Source organism: Narcine bancroftii, chromosome 3 (assembly GCF_036971445.1).
Source record: "Narcine bancroftii isolate sNarBan1 chromosome 3, sNarBan1.hap1, whole genome shotgun sequence".
NCBI lineage: Eukaryota > Metazoa > Chordata > Chondrichthyes > Torpediniformes > Narcinidae > Narcine > Narcine bancroftii.
In genome coordinates, this window is record NC_091471.1 from 264,006,118 (window position 1) to 264,029,895 (window position 23,778).

At 40.3% G+C, this 23,778-nt stretch overlaps 1 protein-coding gene across 4 annotated transcripts in view; it reads right to left on the minus strand.

Moving 5' to 3' along the window:
- Nucleotides 1-23,778, minus strand: part of cers4a (ceramide synthase 4a) — a 49,300-nt gene that overhangs the window by 16,170 nt on the left and 9,352 nt on the right. For 2 of the 4 annotated variants that reach the window (XM_069927967.1, XM_069927963.1), the window contains exons 1-3: nt 9,955-10,034; nt 3,861-4,034; nt 601-718 (exon numbers count right to left, since the gene is read on the minus strand). In XM_069927967.1, the coding sequence (XP_069784068.1) occupies nt 601-718; nt 3,861-4,034; nt 9,955-10,028 (366 nt within the window). In that variant the 5' untranslated portion in view covers nt 10,029-10,034. Of the gene's footprint in view, nt 1-600; nt 719-3,860; nt 4,035-9,954; nt 10,035-23,778 lie in introns of those variants that run through there. The other 2 variants (XM_069927964.1, XM_069927965.1) reach the window with 1 other exon arrangement.

The following is a 23,778-nucleotide window of genomic DNA, read 5'->3' on the forward strand; positions in this document are numbered from 1 at the left end:
AAAAGTTTCACAGGTCGAGAAGTTGTTGTCAAAGCTGACCTCCCCTTTGTACAGTCATGATCTTCCAAAAAAATAGGCGAAATCTACTAAATCCACCAGGGAATCTCATTTTTCACCTTAGCTCAGTGGGCCAGTGGCATCTCTGAGCCTTGCATCAGTGGAATGCCCTCTCTATCAGCAATATAGGCAAAATTGACAATGAAGCTAAATACAATTGGATGGAGGAGCTCAGTGGATTAAGTAGCAGTAGATGAAAAAGAATAGACACTGAATTTCAAGATGGTCTCGATGAAAGAGCTCTGGCCCTAAATATCAACCTTTGATGATGCATAACCCTCCGAGTCCCTCCAGCAGATTGTGTTCAAATTCCAGCATCTGTAGTCTCTTGTGTGTCTCCAACATTGGCAATGAGCAAACACACTTGGACTGCTGAATGGTCTGAGGTGCTTTCATGAATCAGGTTGCAAATCTCCTCACTAGATGTGCCAGCCAGTGTCCAAGTGCTTTCTTTTAATGTGAACCCTGTTGACAGAGCATTCTAACCTGTTGAACTGAAGGACCCCTCCCATCACAAGTTGGAATGATATTAAACTAGCCCACCTCTTTGGGACAAGTGCTCTGTGTTGTATAAACTTTCTCCAGGTCAGGCTTAGGAGGTACTTTTCTTCTTATTTTCTCCTTCACACCCATTTGCTTGCTCAGAGGTACAGCAATCCACCTAGATTAACAGAGCAGACAAGACTTATCACTGCAGTAATTCCAATTAGTAGTCTTCCGGATACCTTATTCTCAGCGACAGCGCTCCAGTTTAAAATGTAACCATCTTTACTGCAAAGGATTTTGGATCCACACATGCTACCAATGGCATTCTCTTCAGTTAAGTAAACAGTCATCATAACATTAGCTTGGCCTTTCTCAGCTCTTAGACATTCCAATATAGTCCCAAATCCTCTTCACTGAGTAAATATATGCATTAAAAGAATTTAGTTTGCAGAGTCAGGTCAGATCCAGTGTAAGCATTGTAGAATGAAGATCAGGCACAAAAGCTTCAAGTTCTGCTTTCAATTTGTTGTTCCTTTACTGTGAGCTGTTGCTTAGTAGATGAAGGACAATTGGTTTTGCTGTACTTCCTTTCCCCATTAATATGCACTTTTTAAAATTACTATGCCTAATACAGGAATTACTAGAAAGGTATAGACTGAGCACCCTGGAACACGTCCACTCTCAATGCATCATGACATCACAGACCTTCAGACCAAGTTCCGAACCCACCATTATCCATTTACACTCATCCCATTTCGTTCCCTCAATTTCCCCAAATGGAAGGGAAATCTACACTGGGCAATGAATGCCTTTTGTTCGTCTGGATTCTTCCCCCAGCCAGCATTGTTTGAAATCTGAAACTTTGAGATTTCCTGCTTCTGGCTCATTCTGCTTATTCCTTGAAGAAGGGCTCAGCCCTAAAACATCGGAAATATATCTTTGCTTTTTATGGACACTGTAAAGACTGGCTGAGTTCCTCCAGCATTTTGGTGTGTTATTATGGCTAATTAACCTACCAACCCCAATTTCAGGCAGGCTGCCATGCAAAGCGGTGAGTGGAGGAGGGACAATTGTTATGGATATAGTTCTTGAACTATTGCTACATGCCTTTCAGCAACTGTTGTAGCAGGTTCTCTCCACACCTAGATAAAGAATTAAAATCAAATAAACACGTCAAAGCAAAAATCTTCACTTCCAGCTACATTTGTTTTTTTTAAAATACCAACCCAGATCCACTTTATCAAAAAAAAAGGCCATCTTGTACAACAATCCCCGCAGTGATTCACATTCATGTTGATTTTAAGCTGTTCATTTGGTGAATAGTAACCCAGATGTGGGGAAGTGAACTTTATCAAAAAGCATCACCTTCACACTTCTGCCCACTTTATTTCCCCATTAGCACTAACAGTACACCAAGTTATTAACCCAACCTGGAGATCCCAACCAGAGGGATGGATTAAAATTAATCACAATTCAAAGATAAACACCAGAATCCAATTGTTAAAAATGTTTTTTTTTCTGTTCCACACTCTTAATTCAAATAAATCAAAGCTGAATCTGTGCCAGGAACATACCCAAGCGGAACCAAAAATAATTCAAATAGAACCCATAGTTAATTGAAAACGTTGATAAAATAGTTTACATTGAATTATTGGATTAAAAGGACAAATCTTTTCTCAACTTATTCAATTAGTGCACTTGGTCAATTTCCTAACACCTGAACTACCCTCATTTTACAACTAATTAAACTGCTCTGAATTTTTGCAAAGTCTTACATGCATCAGTTTTCCAATCAACTTGGGACCTGGATCCAAATGAACACTAATTTTTAGCAAATAGAATCACATGCAGCATTGACTATTTTTTTATATTGTTTACTTAATTAATAAACATCTGGCACTTGGGATTCAGTTCATTTATTAACAGGCTACCTTCAATTAATCATGGAAACAAAATTCATTTGAACTATTTATCAATGTCCACATTTCTCTACTTAAGTAATTTATTATGAGCAAATGCACAACTTAAAAAAAGGGGAAAAAAAGTTTAAAAAACAGATGTTTTAGACATCAATCACAGCTGCTGCTAGAACAAGCAAAGAAGTATATTTTTACTATTCCTTTCAAAAAATGAAGAATATCTCATTGCTTCCCAATCTCTGCTCCACCCTCAAGAGTGGCAAAGAACTTTTGAATTGTATTAGTTACAATTTAGGAAAGTTTCTATACTCAGCTGGATTCTCCATCTGATGTTATATTGCAGTTGGTTACAAAATCTCTTGGTGCCTGCCACATTGACCACCGCCAGTGGGCTGATAACGCCTCAAACCGTGCATCTTGGCGCCTCACAGTTTGGCGGGCAGCAACCTCCTTTGAAGAAGACCGCAGAGCCCACCTCACTGACAAAAGGCAAAGGAGGAAAAACCCAACACCCAACCCCAACCAACCAATTTTCCCCTGCAACCGCTGCAACCGTGTCTGCCTGTCCCGCATCGGACTTGTCAGCCACAAACGAGCCTGCAGCTGACGTGGACTTTTTATCCCCTCCATAAATCTTCGTCCGCGAAGCCAAGCCAAAGAAAGAAGACAATAGCTAGGATTCCTCTTCGAATGTACTGTCTTTTCTCCAGAATCAGCAAATACTCAAGTGCTCCACAAACTACTTCTTCATTTGTTTATTGTCCCCAACTATTGGATAAATTCTCTCATAGCAATGGTGCTTCGACGTTACTGATCTCTCACAGTCATTGCCACTATAAAGGCTTCGGAGTATTAGCAAGACAAACAAAATGATAGCACGGTCACCAGACTGTCAAGTAGTGGTCATTGAATCAAGAGGTTTATTTAGTACAGATTTCAGATTTACATACATGACATCACATACAACTCCTGAGTACAAATTGAATGGTTCTCTTTCTCTACAGCTCAGATTTTAGTCTCTCACTTTTGTTTTTGCCTTTCCCTGCAGGACATAGGTTGTTGAAACTATATAAATAGCTCAGGGCATAGGCCCATTACTAACTTGATACGCTGCAGCTCAATGAACCCAAATCCATCACCAGCTTATATTATTATTAATAATAAAAGAGCAAGGGAAAAGCTATTGGGCAAAAAAAATGCAAATATTCATATCTGTTTTAAAGTAGCTGATCTTTATATTAGCATATATTAGTCCTTACTTTTCTCATATTTTGCCATTGTATTTAAAAAATACAAACCAACATTTTCAAAGTAATGGATTACTTTTAGTTAGTTTATGTATTATTAACATGCAACCAAAACTACAAGAATTAAAACAACGAGCTGGCACAGATCTACCTTTCGTAGAGGGAACGGAGAACAATAAACACAAATGCATATGGGATGGCAATGACAAGGTCACGAGGGCGGGGATAACGGACATGCTCAGAATCTTCCATATCGTTCCACGTAATGCCTGGAGGAAGCCAGAGCTCATGGTGCCACAGCCACTTGTCCAAGACAGAAGCCATCCTAGAGAAAAGAAAAATAAGCAGTCAGGTAGAAATCTGACCAATTTTATAATTTGTTAATAAAATGCTCTGGAAACTCAACAGGTAAAGCAGCATCTAGCAAGAAAGTGTAATGTTTCACAATGATGAGCTTTCATCAAAAGGAGTCCCTTCTACTCTAAATTATAGTCTTGAAATTAGAAATTCAATATCAAGGTATAATCATAGAGAAGTTTTGAATGTAGTAGAATAATGAATATTTGTTTCGAGGTGAGACTGGTATTATTTTTGAGAGAGCCTTTCATTATAAAACAAATGAACTCTGATAAATAAAAAGATTTTAAATCCAATTTGTTCCACACCAATTTAGCTGTACAGTAGAATATAGGCAAGGCAAATAGCGCCTTTGGAAGACTACACAAAAGAGTCTGGAAAAACAACCACCTGAAGAAACACACAAAGATCAGTGTGTACAGAGCCGTTGTCATACCCACGCTCCTGTTCGGCTCCGAATCATGGGTCCTCTACCGCATCACCTACGGCTCCTAGAACGCTTCCATCAGCGCTGTCTCCGCTCCATCCTCAACATTCATTGGAATGACTTCATCACCAACATCGAAGTACTCGAGCTGGCAGAGTCCGCAAGCATCGAATCCATGCTGCTGAAGACCCAACTGTGCTGGGTGGGTCACGTCTCCAGAATGGAGGACCATCGCCTTCCCAAGATCATGTTCTATGGCGAGCTCTCCACTGGCCACCGAGACAGAGGTGCACCAAAGAGGTACAAGGACTGCTTAAAGAAATCTCTTGGTGCCTGCCACATTGACCCCCGCCAGTGGGCTGATATCGGCTCCAACCGTGCATCTTGGCGCCTCACAGTTCAGCGGCCAGCAACCTCCTTTGAAGAAGACCGCAGAGCCCACCTCACTGACAAAAGACAAAGGAGGAAAAACCCAACCCCAACCAACCAATTTTCCCTTGCAACCGCTGCAACCGTGCCTGCCTGTCCCGCATCGGACTTGTCAGTCACCAACTAGTCTGCAGCAGACGTGGACATACCCCTCCATAAATCTTCATCCGTGAAGCCAAGCCAAAGAAAGAAGGTTATAGGTTTAAATAGATCAGCCTCCTGCTGATTTATTGAATTTAAAAAAAAATAAAAATTTGGACACATCTTTCTACAGCTGCATCTACTTGGGCAGGAAAAACGCAAGTTATGTCACTATGCACCACTTAAACTATGTAACAATAAGGCCTTTATGACCGGTAAAGGATAATTACATTACTAATCTGATAGTTATCCATCCATTTTGAATTAACTCATTGACCGAGTCTCCAGGGAGAAAGTTCTAAGCGGTCTACATGCTGAGTGAAGCAACTTTTCACTTCAGTCCTAAACAGCATACCCTATCCCAGGAATCAAGATTTCCTTGTACAAAACATCTCTATAGAGAAAAGTATTTTCAAAGCACAGTAGGTTAGATGTAGGAATGACAAGTTTTAGTGATATCTCCTCTGAATTTACTGAATGTCTTTTGCAGAAAACCTGCCATCTCTGGCAACAATTCCCTGCACTCCTACCATAACGAGTATTTCATTTCTTAGACAAGGAGCCCAAAATTATGCACAAATACTGTGTATAGTTTCAAAGCCCTGTTGATTCCAGTACCCGACTCATGTATTCAAATTTGTGATAAAAGTCTTCCCGGTCATTTTCTGTACCTGCACATTGGTTTTCAGTGACTTGTGCACATGCATTTAAGTCCCTTTGACTTCAATAAACTCTATCCAATCTCTCCATTTAAAGTAAACTAAGGTTTATGTTGTGCTAAGAGGATGACATTTCCCTTCCCCCACCCCAAATTATTTTCCATTGCTATTTCTTGCCTACTCACTCAGCTACACATCTCCTTGGAATCTCTTTACATTTTCCTATGTACTAAATCAGTTTTAGTCACAGAACTATTAAATGTTCCCAATTTCGACCCTTGCTCTTGCTCAACAAAGTCAAGTTGAATATTCAAATGGAAAACTGGTGCCAGTATTAGGTTTGGGTCCAAGATGTTACATGATTGAATTCAAAACACGGTCAAAGAACAAGTATGAAGAGTGAATCCTTATTAAAAGTCTATGGTACTGGAAACTTTAAACCATAGCTCACTAACAAAATTCAAATAGCAGGAGAAAAGGTATATTGGATAGACTTGTTTGCTGAACTACTACTTGCTGGTTCAAGGTTAATTAAGATATTTATCCAGTTACTGAGCCATCCCACCGGAAAACACAATTCTTCCTTCCCTATTGGTATTTTAACCAACATTCACTTTCTTTGAGTTTCTTGGGAAGCTGTTTCTAACCATGTTCAAGTAAATTGTATTGCAATATTTTGGCATGTACAGAGCTAGGATTTAGCTTTGTGCTTTCAAAATTATACTTCTCAGAGAATCTTTAAATGGCTGCACATAAAATGGTACACTGGAATTTAAAAAAAAAAGGATTATTTTCCTCTACCATGCCTCAGAAATACATGCACTGCATGATGTACTTTCAAGCCACTAGAACTAAAAGATATCGTGCGTTAGCCCAAATCTAACCACTGATGTGACAGCACAAGAAGTCACTTTGACCATCAATTCTGTGCCCGTCCTTTATTCACTGACAATGGAACGCGTCTACATTTTGCCTCTGATTTAAATAGTTCTACAACATTTGCTTAAGTTCAATAAACTCTGACGGGTGTTCCCAAATCAATGTGGTTCAGAAAAGTCAGGCAGAACAAGAATTGGTTGATACAAACTGAAAGGTGAGGGGATGAGGAGAAGAAAAAATAAATCAAGGTTTGTGACTACTAAGGTAAGATATCCAAAGACAGAATGGCATTTCATGCTGACCAACTTATAGAATTGTAAAAGCTGACAAATACCTAATCAGTATTGCAAATTTTAAAAAAAAAAGCTCTGCTGCTTGTGAACAAGAGAGGAAGCGAAGAATTTAGGGAGGGAAAAACAGTAGAACCATTAACGTTTTCTACCACTGGTCCAGAGACAAATGGTATAACTCTGGCTGAGGTTGAGCTCCCCCATAGTTTGGTGATGGAGTTTATAGGCCTCAAAAATTACATTCCTTTATTAATAGACTCCACAATTCTGTTTAATTAGCACTTTGTCATAAGTAAATCTATGTTCTGTTATCTTAGGTGTCCCTGGACACCTTTTGGAATAAACAATAAAGAAATTGCAATGAAAATCAATGAGATGAAAGAGAAACTGGTGGCCTTTAAGTGCAGTGAACTCAAATGTAATCAGTATTTCAGTAAAAAAAACCAAGGGGACAGTTTCAAAGTTTTGAAATATGCATCAAAATGGGACCACTTCACAATTAGGAAGAAACGTGGAGTTTTGATCCTGGCCAACATTTCTGAAGCAATGTCCATGTCAGATTTTTATGTTGACAAGATCTTTTGGTCATTAAATGGCTAACATGTTTGCATAAATAAGAATGGCTAAATTTCAAAATTCAGTAGCACTTTTTAAAAACAAACTCTCCCAATTTTTCCAAAGCAACCTCTACTCTTCAAATGGGTGGCACAGTTGGCATAACGGTTAGCGCAACACTGTTACAGTGCCAACAATGAGGTTCGAATCCCGCGCTGTAAGGAGTTTATATGTTCTTCCTGTGTTTGCGTGGGTTTTCCCCCCGAGGACTCTGGTTTCCTCCCGCCATTTGAAACATACCGAGGGTAGTATGTTAATTGGGTGTAAGTTGAGCAGCGTGGTCTCATGGGCCAAAATGGCCTGTTCCTGAGATGTATATTGACATTTAAAAAGTTGAACTTAGTTTTTGTGATTTTCTACCACATTTTTCCTGTTGTTTCACTCCCATTCTTTTTTTTTTTAAATCTTTTTTATCTGGGGAAAGGTCTCCCCAATATTGCAAATATTTTATTCTCTCCTCTTCACTATACAGTAATCACACAATTTACTTTAGATCTTCACCTGTTTAATAACTATTTGCCTCACTTTCAAGATCATTTTGCCTGTGTTGCAGTAATAGCATAACTAAAAAATCTCAAGTCATTGGAAAATACAATGCAGAAAGCAGCAGGTATGGGTGGAACTATTTTTCCCACCTGACTCTCCTCCTCTTAGATTTTCTACTTCTATTTCGACTAAAATTTTGTTTCCAACTTGCTTTCAGCAATGTAATCAGTCCCTAAATGTTACTGAACTTAACTCACATAGAAACAAATAGAACTCAAACAGATTTAAAGTACATTTATATTTTTTCATAGAAAGATGAGCAAACATGATTCCTGATCTCAAGTGCTCGTATTTCAGATCATGCCGTCAAAGAGGGCGATTTTTCCAGTACTCCCTACTACTAGAACACTCACTTTTTAAACAAACTGATTCTAGGATCAATATTTACGGACATCCAGGAATATCAACATTTGGCCAGAACCTTCAGCAACTTATGAAAGTTAATCAGATTCCACACAAGTGTGGCCCAAACCACTACAAGCAAGCATTAAACAAGTTCTCCTACATTTCGTGCAACAACAATTTTTCCATTTTAAATTGAAATAGAGACCAATTCTTGGAATATGCACAAGCCCACTTAAATTCAGATATACTGTTGTCGATTCTCCTCTACTATTCCAGTGGTGCTGCTTTACAAACTCCTCGGGTACAATCACCAGAAATTAGTGATTTAATGAAAACTTCAAAAATATTTTGTACAGTCCCTGAAAAAAATGTTGCACAAAACTACACTAAAGAATTCCAAACATTTTGTGCCCCAAAATAATTTTGTGTATGTGGATGGCAAGTCTGTCAGATAAACATTTTAAAAATGAATGGTTAAAAACAAAAAATGCTGAAAACACACAAGTCAGCCAGCATCTAGATGATATATCCTCATATCGTACATATTAAATTGGTACATTCTGCTATCTACTTCATTAGAAGGTCCTGCCTGACCTTCTGAGTGTTTCCAGCAGCGTGTTTACTTCAGATTTTCACCTTCTGTAGTTTTATAGAAAGTTTTGCTATCTCAACTTCTACCCTAAACTAGCGTGCACTCAGATCTTTATTTCATCTTCAAAATAGTAATTTTTAAAAAAATGTTAGCTTCCTAACTGGTTCCTTAAAATTCTTCAGTATGATGGGCTGTTTAGCCACTTTGATGATACCACAGTTGCTAGACTATTGAACAGATGCACAACAGCACCAGATTCAGGAACAGCTGCTAAACCCTCCACCATCTCACTCCTTAACTACAAACTCAATCAGGGTTCATTTAAGGACTCTTGTGTATTTAATGGACTTTTTTAAAATTCTCTCTGTATTGTACAATTTGTTTACATTCATTATCTGTTTACAGTTCTTTATTTATTTACATGTACATTATGTACAATTTTCTTTTCACCACCAATATGTGGTAACTCTGCATCACCTGCAGGAAAATAGAATCTCAGGATTGTATGTGATGTCATATATATATATATATATATAGGATACACACATACTCTGATAATAAATCAGAAATGTGAACAGCAGCAGATATTTTAAAAAAGTACACCAAAAAAAAAAACTGAATAGTGGAAGAACACGCATCTGGGAAGGGGGCAAAAGGATAAATCCACATTTTGGGAAATTCTGCAAAAGGAATGTTCTAGATTCCAGCATCCTCCAATCTCTTTCATCACCAGAAAATGGGACATTCATGCCACAGATGATTGTCTCTATAAGAAGCTTTCTTCGGTGTCAGCAAAGTTCCACATCTATGTCACTGAATACCTATTATATTTGTGGTTTTTTTTTTAAATTTATTCTGTCCATTGTATTTTAGTTTGAGTTCCCTGGCCACTGAAATACAATGACTTGTCAATTTTTGATCCTTTAATATTGATATCCACCAGTGATAAAAGACATTTATCTTACTCCAGTGCAGTTTCCCTTGTTGCTTTAGATGTAAATGTCCGGTGAAACCAGACTCCCATCGGATACTCCACCATTTTGCTTTGCATGACCTGCTTTGAGCTGGGCTGCAACATCAATGGCTATTGGCTGTGAGCAGTCACATGGGTGATTCCATGTGCTATGAGCTGTCACCCTGCCCTCCCTGTTGAGTTCACTGACAGCGTTGCCACGGCGCTATTTTTCCCAGAATGCTGAGGACTCTCCTCCCCACTCCATCTGACAGAGCCCTTACTAAAATGATAAGTGTGTGGCACTTCTGTCTCATTTCACTGAAATATTAAGCACTATTCTAGCAGTGCTTTTGTTTTAAACCTCAAAGTTACTTTGGAGCAGATGCCAGAGACCAACCTAATTTAAAATTTAATTTGTAAAGGAACAAGAATTTAATTATTAGCTTAATTAACAGCAATAGGTCCGACATAAAATGCATTTACCCTTCATGATCAAAGGTCAATAGAATATCAGGTCATTTAATTGAAGAAGCAGGACTCCTAGACAATACTGAATTTGAGGAAAAATTGCATCCTGCCCCCTCACTATACAAGAGAGGGAAAAGGGATTGTTCTGAGAATCCGTGTAGTCTGCTTTGGACAAATGGGCTATGTCATGAAAAAAATACTCTTGAAGACAATTAAAATAAGTTTTAGTAAAATGATAATAATCCAGCACCCTAGGAATTTGTAGGAATTTGTAGTGATGTGGACTATAAGATTTATCAGAACTATTTACTCCTAATAATGACCTAATACTTCATAGTAGGGTAATAAATGTTCCAGTGATCTCAAACCTATTGAGTTAAACAGGAGCACTAGAAACAGCCCATTTTTTTTTGAACTCGCTCAAAAATTCAAAGGTGTAAAATAATCTTTAGCATTGAATTCTGGACCAGAATAGATTTACTAGGTCACCAGTGAGAAAGCCAGATGACAAACCACCAAGATTTCATAAAACAAAGCAGATTATTGGTGTTTTAGTGCATTTGGAGATAGAAAGGATTGAGTGGAAACCTTCAGTAACATTTTCATATATACTCCAAACCAGAGGCAAGCCTTGCACCATGTTTTCTTTGCTGGGAACTTGGCACATCTGTTCCAGCTTTCCTATTGGATTTGTTTAAATTATACCTCTTCCCATTGAGACAGCAGATACTGGAATCTGGAACAAACCAAACACTAGAAGAATTCAAAGGGTCAAGTCCAGATGCAGTTTCTTGACCAGAAACACCTTTTGCCTGTACAGATACCATTTGACCTCTTGAGTTCTTCCACCATTTATTTCTGCTCTCATTTAGTCTTCTACAAAAGCTGCATTAACTTCAATGCATGGCCAGGCACAGACACCGTCTGCAAACCATTTGTGAGAGCTTAAACCTCATCAGATGATGACATTTCCCCTTGTACCCTGCAGCAGCACATGAAGCACTAAAATAAAAGGGGGTAACTGATGAAGATTCAACTTCACTGCAGGAAAATAGCAGTTTTATTTGCTGAGGTAAAAGAAGTGGAATATAGAGAGAATTTGCTGGAAAACACTTTCAAAAATCCAACAACACGCAGTTCCAGAGATGTTTTGTCCCTGTCGCTGTAATATTTACAGAGACCTGCCTATCCCCATTAGTAAAGGCTCTTTAACAGGTGGCCACCCATTCCTCCTGCAGTGTCCAGCTGTCCAACCACTGTGCTGACAGCACAGCGCCCAGGGTGGGTATGCATCGGCCTCCCAGTCAAGGTAGAATTTCCTCCACGCAATGGACACAAAATGTTAATAAAACCATCTAGTAATCGCCAACTGCTGAGGCATCAGGCCTCAGCTCTCCCCAACTTCAAGCTCCCCACCATACACAAGCCTGCCCTGGGATTGCTCAGTGATTAAAGACCTCTCTCCTGCACCCTGCTGTGAAAATAAACCAAGAAAAAGATACAGCTGACATTTGAACACATCATATTAAAGTCAACAATGAGGAAAAGGACAGTTTGATCAGCTAGGAAGACTGAAAAGCTGGCATGAAACTTCCAGCAAGCTCGAACAAAGCAAATTAACTCAAGCTAATGTGGCTGGTGAAATTCTCACAGATTGTTTTATGAAAGGGAAATAATGTTTAACCTTTTGAACTGACAGCCTTCAGTGAAATGCTACATGGAGGCTATTTAAAAAGAACAATGAATGCTGTTGGTAATGCAGTGTATTGTACCAGCATGGATTGAGGATTGATTCATAGGAAAACAGCAGAAACAAGTTATTTTTGTGTTGGAAGTTAATGCAGTAACTGGTGCAGGGGCTACAACTGTTCAAGATGGAGAAGTAATGATTTAGGGCAGTATTTCTCAACCTGTGGTCAGCAGCGTAGATGAGCATTACTGACGTAATAACCATGCAAAACAAGGTGGTAAGTTTGACAACAAAAAAATGCTCAAAAAAAAAGTTTTCTACCAAAGCAAAATACCTTGTTGGTGACATGTAAAGGGGCATGAGTTCATCAGCCCACTTTCTCCCCCACCACATCTGGTGGTGTGTCAATTTGCTATAGGTGGTCCAAGGTACAGGAAAATTAAAAATGGGTCAGTGGGAGGAAAAATCATGTGTCATATGTTTAACTTGCAGATCAGAGTGGCACAGTGGGTAGTGAAGATGCGACGACCTCAGTGATACAGGCAGACTAAATGACTGGTAACAAAATAACAGATAGAAATATCATGTTAAAAATTTTTATGAAATGGCAACAGATTGAAACCTGCCAGGTGTCCAGAAAACCCAGAGTGCCCTGGTGTACAAATTAAAAGTTAATATGGAGATTCAGCAACCAATTAGGAAAGCCAGTTCATTCAGCTTGTATGAGGAAGGAGAGATGGTTCATTCTAATTATGTAGATCCTGTAAGAGGGAATACAGCTAAAGATTCAAACAATTGATTCTTGGAAAAGTAGATTTGTCATGTTGGGAATGATGAAGGCAGAATAGGCTGGTATTTTCTGGAATTTTGAAGAATCATACATGATCTTATTGAAATATTCAAAATCAAGAGGCTTCTCAGGGTAGATGCAAAAATGTCTTGAATCAAAGTGTCAAAATAAAGCCAACTAGAGTTGTCGAAATTTCTTTAACTTGAAGGTTGTCATATATTCAGAGAGGTCTGGTTCAAAATTTATTGAAGACAAATTAATAGACTTTTAGATGGCAGTGAAATTATTGAAATGTGAAGCAGACAAGGGATGAATGGCTTGTGCTCTATTTGAATTTAGACATATAGCACAATAACAGGCCCTTCTGGCCCACGAGCCCATGCTACCCAATCACTACGTTTTGAAGGGTGGGAGGAAACTGGAGCATTTGAAGGAATCTCACGCAGACACAGGGAGAACATACAAACTCCTTACAGGCAGCATTTGAACTCTGGTCATAGGCGTACCACTTATGATATTGAAATTCAATGATATCATGTCAGTTAACCAAACAGGTATATTTTAATGAAGGGGAGAAAGAGTCAATAATTCTTGGGAGGGAATTTCAGAGTTTGTGGCCAAAACAAAGGTAGTGGCCAATACAATGATTCAATTCCTCATTGGGTTGCAGTCCCTTGGGTACCAATCCATTTTTTTTCCACCTCAGGAGAGACCCAAGCAGTTCTAGCTGAGATCTCCAATCAAAAATCTTGCTGTTGTTTACTTCCCATGACATGACAATGTCTTTATCCAGCTTGAATGTAGAGAACGCAATCTTGAGGGAAGGTTGGAGAGGGATAGATCAGTGTTCAGCTGAAATTTTGTCAGCTATACACAAACATTACCCTGGGTCGATATGTAGAACTAGTTGTCAGCCTTGCAGAGGCCAAGCCCTCTTTCCACCCCCAGCAAGGAAAGTCTAACCAGTTGGGTTGACACAACAAGCTGGTGCCACAACACTGCAGTTGTCATGGTGCCACTCCTGGCAGCTTTTTAAATTCATATAACAAAGTTGCTAGGCTATCAGACCTGCTGAGGAGCAAATTAGACAGAGTAGAATGAAAGGCATTATTAACCTTATCCCAACAATTTAAGCACAAGAAGAGATGAAAGCCAGCTGTACCCAAATGACCTAATCTTGTTTCCACCTGGCTCCTTCACAACAAATCCCCCTCCACCTACAAAGATGCAGATTACGGTCACGTTAAAGTTTAATGAGCACCTCTGTTATTACCAAAGGATTGCCAATCAGGGATTTGAACAAGGAGCATTGCTGCCAGATTTGATCCAGCTAGCATAAAGAAAGAAACAATTTTCCAGGTGGATCATGTACGGAAGCTAAGGTCTGGTATGAGTTTCCAGACATTAGATGCTGAAGATAAAAGCAGCCTCCAAAGCTATTCCCTGACCAGACAACAGAACCAGTTTCCAATCAGATCATCTCCAATTTTAGGCAAAACAAAATCCTCTATCCTTCGTTATTTCTCAAAACATGAGCAAGTTCTTTCCTCATCGTTCATAATGCCACTGAGGCTTAGTCAAATTTTCATGACACATCCAGTAGGGTGTTTTGCAGAGGTGTCAGAAAAGTGTAAGTAACTGTAGGCTTTGCCATCTTTGCATAAGCTCAGACAGCCTGAGTTAAGGGTCATCAAATAACTGCTAATGCTCGAGAGCCAGATCTTGCCACAAGTATTAAGCTTGGGGATAGCGAGAAACACTTCAACACAAAAACAAATTATGAAGGATCACATTTCTGCATTGGGTGGCACGGTTGGAGTAATGGTTAGTGCAATCCCTTAACGGTACCAGGTTCGAACCCCACGCTGACTATAAGGAGTTTGTATGTTCTACCTGCATCTGCATGTGTTTTCCCCCAGGGGCTCCAGTTTCCTCCCACCACTCCAAACGTACCTGTGGTTGTAGGTTAATTGGGTGTAAATTAGGCAGCACAGACTTTTGGGCCAAAATAACGCATAAACATGCTATATGTCTAAATTTAAGTTTCTCTCTCATCTTTTCTGCATTGTAGAGAGACGACCATTTTTTTAAAATTGACCTGCTTAAGCCCTGTCAAACTCACTCACTACATACACCCTGCAGCTTGAAATATGTAAACCAATGCCCAAAAAAAAAATCAGGTGGTAATTGTTTTAAATGTTTTCATTCGATGGAATGTTTTGTTTACTTTTCCTGGTTGAAAGGTTAGTGAACAGCATTATCCCTTACTCTAAGCAGTTTTATAGTTATTGCCCCTCTTTGGAAAGGCACTTGTCGTGCATCATTCAGAATGTTCCAGTCCCATGCAACCATCTTAAAATTATATCCTTTCACTGTTATATATGCTTTATTTCTTGACAAATTTTAATATACATAATTGGCCCCAGTCTGGGGTCATTCAATATTCTTTTACTCAATTTTCACCCTCAGGCTTATCCATGTAGATTTGTTACAGACCTGCTATTCCACATTAGTTTAAATGTAATTAATAATGTCCCAAAACAGTTCCTCAATGAACCAAGCTACTTATTGTTCCCCAATTAGAGTTCATAATTTATTACTGCTTCTGCTTTTATGAAACCTTATGTCAAAATACATTGCATAAAAATTGAATACAAAGAGAGGGCTCTGCAGCTGAGGGACCAGTGTACGCAACGGGCTGCTGGTGACACAAGGCGAGGCTGGCTTGAACTGGCTGGAGGGGTACCAGGTATCGGAGCTGGGATACGAGGAGTTTCTGAGGGCGCTGAAGGGTTCCTGACTGCGGGAGCACTGGAGGCAAATCTATAGACACTTGGTGACTGCGGGAGCACTGGAGGCAAATCTATAGACACTTGGTGACTGCGGGAGCACTGGAGGCAAATCTATAGACACTTGGTGACTGCGGGAGCACTGGAGGCAAATCTATAGACACTTGGTGACTGCGGGAGCACTGGAGGCAAATCTATAGACACTTGGTGACTGCGGGAGCACTGGAGGCAAATCTATAGACACTTGGTGACTGCGGGAGCACTGGAGGCAAATCTATAGACACTTGGTGACTGCGGGAGCACTGGAGGCAAATCTATAGACACTTGGTGACTGCGGGAGCACTGGAGGCAAATCTATAGACACTTGGTGACTGCGGGAGCACTGGAGGCAAATCTATAGACACTTGGTGACTGCGGGAGCACTGGAGGCAAATCTATAGACACTTGGTGACTGCGGGAGCACTGGAGGCAAATCTATAGACACTTGGTGACTGCGGGAGCACTGGAGGCAAATCTATAGACACTTGGTGACTGCGGGAGCACTGGAGGCAAATCTATAGACACTTGGTGACTGCGGGAGCACTGGAGGCAAATCTATAGACACTTGGTGACTGCGGGAGCACTGGAGGCAAATCTATAGACACTTGGTGACTGCGGGAGCACTGGAGGCAAATCTATAGACACTTGGTGACTGCGGGAGCACTGGAGGCAAATCTATAGACACTTGGTGATTTTGGGACCTCTCCCCCTCTCCCCCTCTCCCCCTCTCCCCCTCTCCCCCTCTCCCCCTCTCCCCCTCTCCCCCTCTCCCCCTCTCCCCCTCTCCCCCTCTCCCCCTCTCCCCCTCTCCCCCTCTCCCCCTCTCCCCCTCTCCCCCTCTCCCCCTCTCCCCCTCTCCCCCTCTCCCCCTCTCCCCCTCTCCCCCTGCACATTGTTCTTAGGGAATTCCTGCAAATGGCGAATTTTTTGCCTTGCAGCAGGCAAAAAAATTTCATGTAATATGACATTGTTTTATTACTATGATAATAAAATGAATTTTGAATGTAATTTAAGAATGGTTGAAATACTAGTCCAAGCCCCCTAATAACCCAGAGTATGAATATAGCACCAGCTTTCATTACAGTGAGTCAAAACTTGGGTGAGCTTGCAATGCCAAATCTTCACTACGTAAAGTTTTGTTGCCAGAGCCTGTCAGGCTCTTGAACTACTCCACACCACCAGAACCACAACTTCAGGACCATTAAAAGAGCTGTCTGCACTACTGAAACATCACGGTCTCTCCTCCCACCCCCACAACCACACCATGGATACTTGTTTATCCTTTTATATTTATTATCTCCTTTTCTATCCCATGACATTTTGTGGTGATTTAATTTTTACTTCTGTAGTTGTACATCTTGTGTACCTGCATAACAGCAGCAAGTTAGGAATTTGATGCATCTGAACATTGTACATGACAATAAACTCATCTTCACCATGACTGGGGCAAATAGATACTGCCTTTAAAAACATAAAATTAAAAGCTGAAACGCATGGAAGGGAAGATGCTGCAAATCACACCAGACACATAGCATTACACAAGTGCCAGAGAAACTCGGAAGGTAACGCAGCATTCATTGGAAGTAAAGTTTCAGGCTTTTTATTTCTTGTTAAACTTACTCTTTGCAGACGATGCCGCTTTAGTTGCCCATTTAGAGCCAGCTCTTCAGCGCTTGGTGTCCTGTTTTGCGGAAACTGCCAAAATGTTTGGCCTGGAAGTCAGCCTGAAGAAAACTGAGGTCCTCCATCAGCCAGCTCCCCACCATGACTACCAGCCCCCCCACATCTCCATCGGGCACACAAAACTTAAAACTCGCCAAGGCAAATAGTGCCTTTGGAAGACTACACAAAAGAGTCTGGAAAAACAACCAACTGAAAAACCTCACAAAGATAAGCGTATACAGAGCCGTTGTCATACCCACACTCCTGTTCGTCTCCGAATCATGGGTCCTCTACCGGCATCACCTACGCTCCTAGAACGCTTCCACCAGCGTTGTCTCCGCTCCATCCTCAACATTCATTGGAGCGACTTCATCCCTAACATCGAAGTACTCGAGATGGCAGAGGCCGACAGCATCGAATCCACGCTGTTGAAGATCCAACTGCACTGGGTAGGTCACGTCTCCAGAATGGAGGACCATCGCCTTCCCAAGATCGTGTTATATGGTGAGCTCTCCACTGGCCATCGTGTCAGAGGTGCACCAAAGAAGAGGTACAAGGACTGCCTAAAGAAATCTCTTGGTGCCTGCCACATCGACCACCGCCAGTGGGCTGATATCGCCTCAAACCGTGCATCTTGGTGCCTCACAGTTCGACGAGCAGCAACCTCCTTTGAAAAAGACCGCAGAGCCCACCTCACTGACAAAAGACAAAGGAGGAAAAACCCAACACCCAACCCCAACCAGCCAATTTTCCCCTGCAACCGTGTCTGCCTGTCCCGCATCAGACTTGTCAGCCACAAACAAGCCTGCAGCTGACGTGGACATTTACCCCTCCATAAATCTTCGTCCGCGAAGCCAAGCCATGAGAGAAACTTAGATCAACAGCATCAAAGCAAGTGACTGTTAAGCCACGATCATTTTTAATATTTTTTTTGTGCCTTTGCCACTGTCCCAAGTCTGGCAGAGTTCAACTATTTATGGACTAGCCATTCCTGAACATCCATCTGCAGGAACATCATTGACAAGGATTATCCCAATTTAAAATTCAAATTAATTTAATTAGTTTCATTCTTAAATGAACCAAACAGAATGGTATTTTCTTTGGCTTGTTCAGAAAATACAGGACAAATTCAAAACAACTTCCATATTCACAGTCACCAAAGATAATCAAAAGAAGATGATCAAAAATGCTGTCAAATACCTCTTAATTCACAGATAGCCATTTTGGGTTTTGACTGGATCACAACTCCAAATCTCAGGTGCAACCTTGGTCCAAACAATTCCAGGCACACAATTCCAGGGCCATAGTGAGAATGATCACTCACGACATCAAAGAACCTCTTGGCTAAGTGTGTGAAATCAAGGAAAACTAATAAAATTAAGGTCAATAAGAATTTATGGGGGTTGGAATAACTTCCTGTCACCTAGTCGGAGTTGTAACCAAGGAAAAAAATAGGATTGTTTTGAAAGTCAGTCTTTTCAGTCCAGGAGATTACTCTGAGGAAGTTGGGCAGCATTGTTCTTGGTCTAACCATTGCTCAATGATCTTTCTGCAATGTCAGAATTGGGAATGGTATCCTTTTCATTTATAATTCCTCCAAACAGGAGATCATGTCTATATTGCATAACCCAGGAAACAGTTATGTACTAATGTGGCACAAATGTTATTTATTACAGGTATTGGCCATGGAACAACTCCAACCTGTTAACTCTCCTCTGCATGATATTCGATGCACTATGTTCAATCCCTTTCCACATTTTAATTAAACCCCTAGAAGTATTGACCAGAAACTCAAATTAGCATGCAAAAAAAAAAAGTTAAAGTCAGGGCAGTCTTTAGCAAATGACTATTCCCGAAAGGGAACACTTGTCCAAATAAAGTTCAAAACTGTTCAGTGTCCGAGATTTGACTGCATTTCTCTATCTTTAACCAGTGCACTTTGACTTGTGTACTATGGAAAACAGGTACTGAAGCCAAAAAAAATAAGCAAGTTTAATTCAACTGATGCATGGAACACTACCATCTTGAAATCTCACATTGTGATTTGGGCTTGTCACTTTTGCTCTGGTGCTCTTTACAGTGCTGTGGGAAGACTTTCATCCCATAGGCAGAAGCAGTGTGAATTTGGCTGCTCACCAGGACTCATTCAAATGCAATTAAGATGGGAAATAAGAATTGCTGGCATGTCCAGCACAACTTCTGCAAATGAAACAAAGAGACCCTTTCTTCCAATGGAGGATAAATCTACTCACAACTCTGAAATTTTGTCAGGGTTCTTAATTTTTTTATTTTAGACATACAGCATGGCAACAAGGCCATCTCAGCCCACAAGCCCATACTGCTCAATTACACACAATTAACCTACAAACCCCAGTACATTTCAAATGGTGGGAGGCAATGGGGAAAACCCATGCAGACAAAGGAAGAACATACCAACTCCTTACAGTGCAGGATTTTAACCCCAGTCTTGATTGCTGGTGCTGTAATAGTGTTGCACTAACCATGCTGCCCTCAAAAAAAAAAGCAACATTATAAAGATCTTAAAAATTATTGACCTTAAAATAGGCCAGATACTCGTGATTCACGGCTGCAAGAGGTGAATCCACAGATACTAGTGTCTCCAAAGGGACTCTTTTGCTTCTCTTTCTCCTATTGTTAGGGTCACCAGCCGGGCAATGCTAATAGTGACCCTATCTCTGCCTAAATGCAGACAAAAATTGAAGTGTATCATGTACAGTATACATTTTTAATGTATTTATTACGTAACAATAAAAGGAACCTTGAAGATTCCTGATTGTTTTCTAGCTCTTGGTGACCTTAAGAGTTTATGAATTAGTGCATCAATTGCATATTCAAAGGCCAAAAATATAAAGGCAACCTAGTAAAAGTCAGACTTGCGAATACTGTAAAAAAAATGAACCACTTCAAACTGCATTACTTCTGCAGTCCTAATTGACCAATTACATACCATCTCTTGCTCAAGTTCTTACACTCGCTTGGTCATTCCTGGCAACTAAAATATTACTTCAGGCTCCCTTCTTTCCCACTTCAGATTTACTTGATTTGGCTCTGGCAGAATCCAACTTGGGAAATACAAGGGGCTATAGAGCTGAAAGGCTTATAAAAACTCAATACCTATTAGTATAGAAAAAGCTAAATTCTTGGAAAAAGATTTGCATCTTAAGAGTTCCTACATTTTTCTCTCTGCATGGTTTGCTTACAAGATGTAGATCTTTATCCATTTGAAACTTTTTATTCCTTAAAAACTGCACAAGCCACCGGAGACTAAAATATTCTTGCTAAAAGCAAGCTCAAAGACCATATCTGTTGCTTTATGCAAAGCAACTGGCTATTTAAGAGCAATTTTAAAGACACAATCCTGCTGCAAATTTACTGGATCAAGTAATAATTGGTCAATCATCGCAAATAAACTTGGGCAAAGGCAAACTAATAGGAAGCTAACAAATTGGTGGCTAAGCTTTGGGGAAACAAAGGGTATGTGGAGAAAGTGATCATAGGATAGAGCTGTTGGGCCCTGTTTCTAACTGGTTTGTGGAAGGCTGCCTTCTGAAATGTTTGGGGCTGGGCAGGTGAAGAAGAAATCCTCAGAGAAAATAGCACAATTGAATACCTTTACCTCACCTGGAGAGAAAAGTTCTAACAAGCAACTCAACATTCTCCAGGGTAAAACCACTGGATTGATTGGGCACCCTATCACCACCCTTCATTTATTCCCTCCATTACCAATGCATTGTGGTCAGATGCATACTATCTACAGATCACCAAGGCCAGTCAGATAGTACCTCCCAAATCCTTAACTGCTTTCATTAAGGTCAAGAAGGCAACTGGTGCATAGTAACAGTACCACCTACATCTTCCCAAGTATGCGCTATCCTGATTTGAAAATACAAATCACTCTTCTTTCATCATTGTTCAGTCTCTAACTTGATATTCCTTGCACAGCAGCATTATGGGAGTTCTCTCACCAAAAGGACAACATTGATTGAAGATAATGGCTCATTACCACCTTTAGGGATAGCCAATAAGATGGCCAGTAGATTCCAAACATAAAATGAATAAACCTCAGGATGGAACAGTTAGCCACAAACCATGAACATAATCCCCCTCAACATTTATGAAGTTTCCCTTTCTGTTCAGCCTTCCGACCCCTGCAATTTCCAGGCCATCCTTCATGACGAAAGGTCATGGACATATTCCCACTTGGTGATGGTGATTTCTGGAATCCTTACCATAAGAATTGACCACTAACAGAATGTTCAACTGAACACTCTGATAAAGTATTCAGGACCAAAAAGAAGATTTGAAAATGATCCAATGGGGGAGATGAGGCAAATTAAATTTAACGACTCTCATTTGGGATAAACATACATTGGATTCAATAGTGTTGATCTTTTATTTGCCATTCCCTCAACTCCTCTATTTGCTCGCCCTTTCCTCCTTCAGGCTTGAGCAAACTTTTAGTTATTTACCCCAAATACCTGCATGTGGCTTGGTGTTACCACACCCATCCTGGGGTATTTTACATTATTAAAGACTGGCTGAAGGGTCCACTCGTGTTAATCTTGTGGGATGCTGAGATTGCCCAGTAACATCGACACTACCGGCTATACCATTTGACACACCCACCATCCTGCTGCATCTAATCATTCTTCTTCATTATCAGAGGAGTTAAAGGTGAAGCCAAACATCAGCAACCATTCATTGCAAAAAAAGGGCACAATCAATGCAAGAGAAGTTGAAAGCTACACAGAATGCAGTGATGATCTTCTGGAAAACCCTGCTTTACAAAGAAGTTTCAAGTCTATTTGAAACAGTACACAAACCAAGTTCAAATCAAGACATCGATGTACCGTGGATAGCATTCTGGCTGGCTGCATCATTGACTGATAGAGGTGCCAACTATCAGGGTAATAATAAACTCCAGAAGGTTATTAACTCAGCCTGTGACATCACAGACACCAAACTTCACTCCAAGGACATCAACATGAGGCAGGTCTTTTAAAAAGAAACAGCCTCTATCCTCAAAGACTCCAATCACCCAGGTGATGCCCTCTTCACTCTGCTACCAGAGGAAAAAAGTACAGGAGCCTAAAGATGAGCACAAGGACCGCTTCTTCCCCACTGCCATCAAATTCCAGAATGATTAATGAACCAAAGGCTTTTCAAGCATTCTTATTGTTACTATATAAAAGAATACAAATAATAATGTCGCAAGATGGTTATAATATGTAGGTTTGCTCTATGATGCTGCAGCAAGCACCAAATTTCATGACTTGTTCATGACAATAAATCCGGATTCTGATATCACACCTCAAAAATTTGACGTTTTCATCTTATGTTAGTGTAGCCAACGCTTTTACAATGCCAGCAATCAGGACTGGGTTTTGAATCCCACACAGTCTGTAAGGAGTTTATGTGTTCTCCATGTGTCTGCATGGGTTTTCCCCTGGAGGCTCCGATTTCCTCCCACCATTCAAAACGTACTGGAGGAGTAGGTTAATTAGGTGTAAATTGGGCACACGGATTCGAGGGCCAAAATGGCCTGCTATCACACTGCATGTTTAAATTTTTTTTTAAATTACAAAGTTTAAATTTTAAAAAAAATTTAAATTTGAAAAATTACAATTCCCTTCTACATTTGAAGTCAGGTTGTTATTTGACAGAGTTATAATCAAATGTGTTCTGGCTGAATTTGCATGAAGCTTTTGTTCAAGGTTAAATGTACCACACACTGCAGAACAGATTAAGAGCAAGTATGAGTGTGTTGGATGCATTGGAGAAATTTGGTGCACATGGGAAAACAGGGTAAAGAACCGAAGGGTGAAGGTGTATTCAGATCAAAAACTATTAAAGTGAATTATTATTGATGAACCCTTGTCGGTGAAGCACTTAATCCCTCAACCTCCAAACACAGGGGGAAAGGTGGTTTTACAATTTGCATATTTCCAGAAATTTTAGTCATTATAATATACAAGTTGCTGAGTTAACAATATGTGAAACACCTCAGTTATTTCCTGCATGAATGAGTCTCAGGATCAGACTGGGTCATGTGTCAATTTATTATTTCTTGCAAGGTGACATTTGTCACCTATACAACAATATTCAAACATCCTAGAATTACAAAGTGTTGATCCAACATTCAAGTGGGACACTGAATTCTTCAAAATTGTCCCACGTGCATTTCCCTTATTGCTTCTGCCTTCTGCTACCTTTCTAATCTCTTATGTTGCCATTCCCTCTTCAACCTCTTTGGTAGGGTATTCCACGAACAGCTAAGCCTCACAGCACACAGGGAAATGACAACTTATGTGAAACACCAAAGTCTTCCTGTTTTTTTGCTTACCTTCAAGGACTCGGGCCTGAAATGTCGGTAAT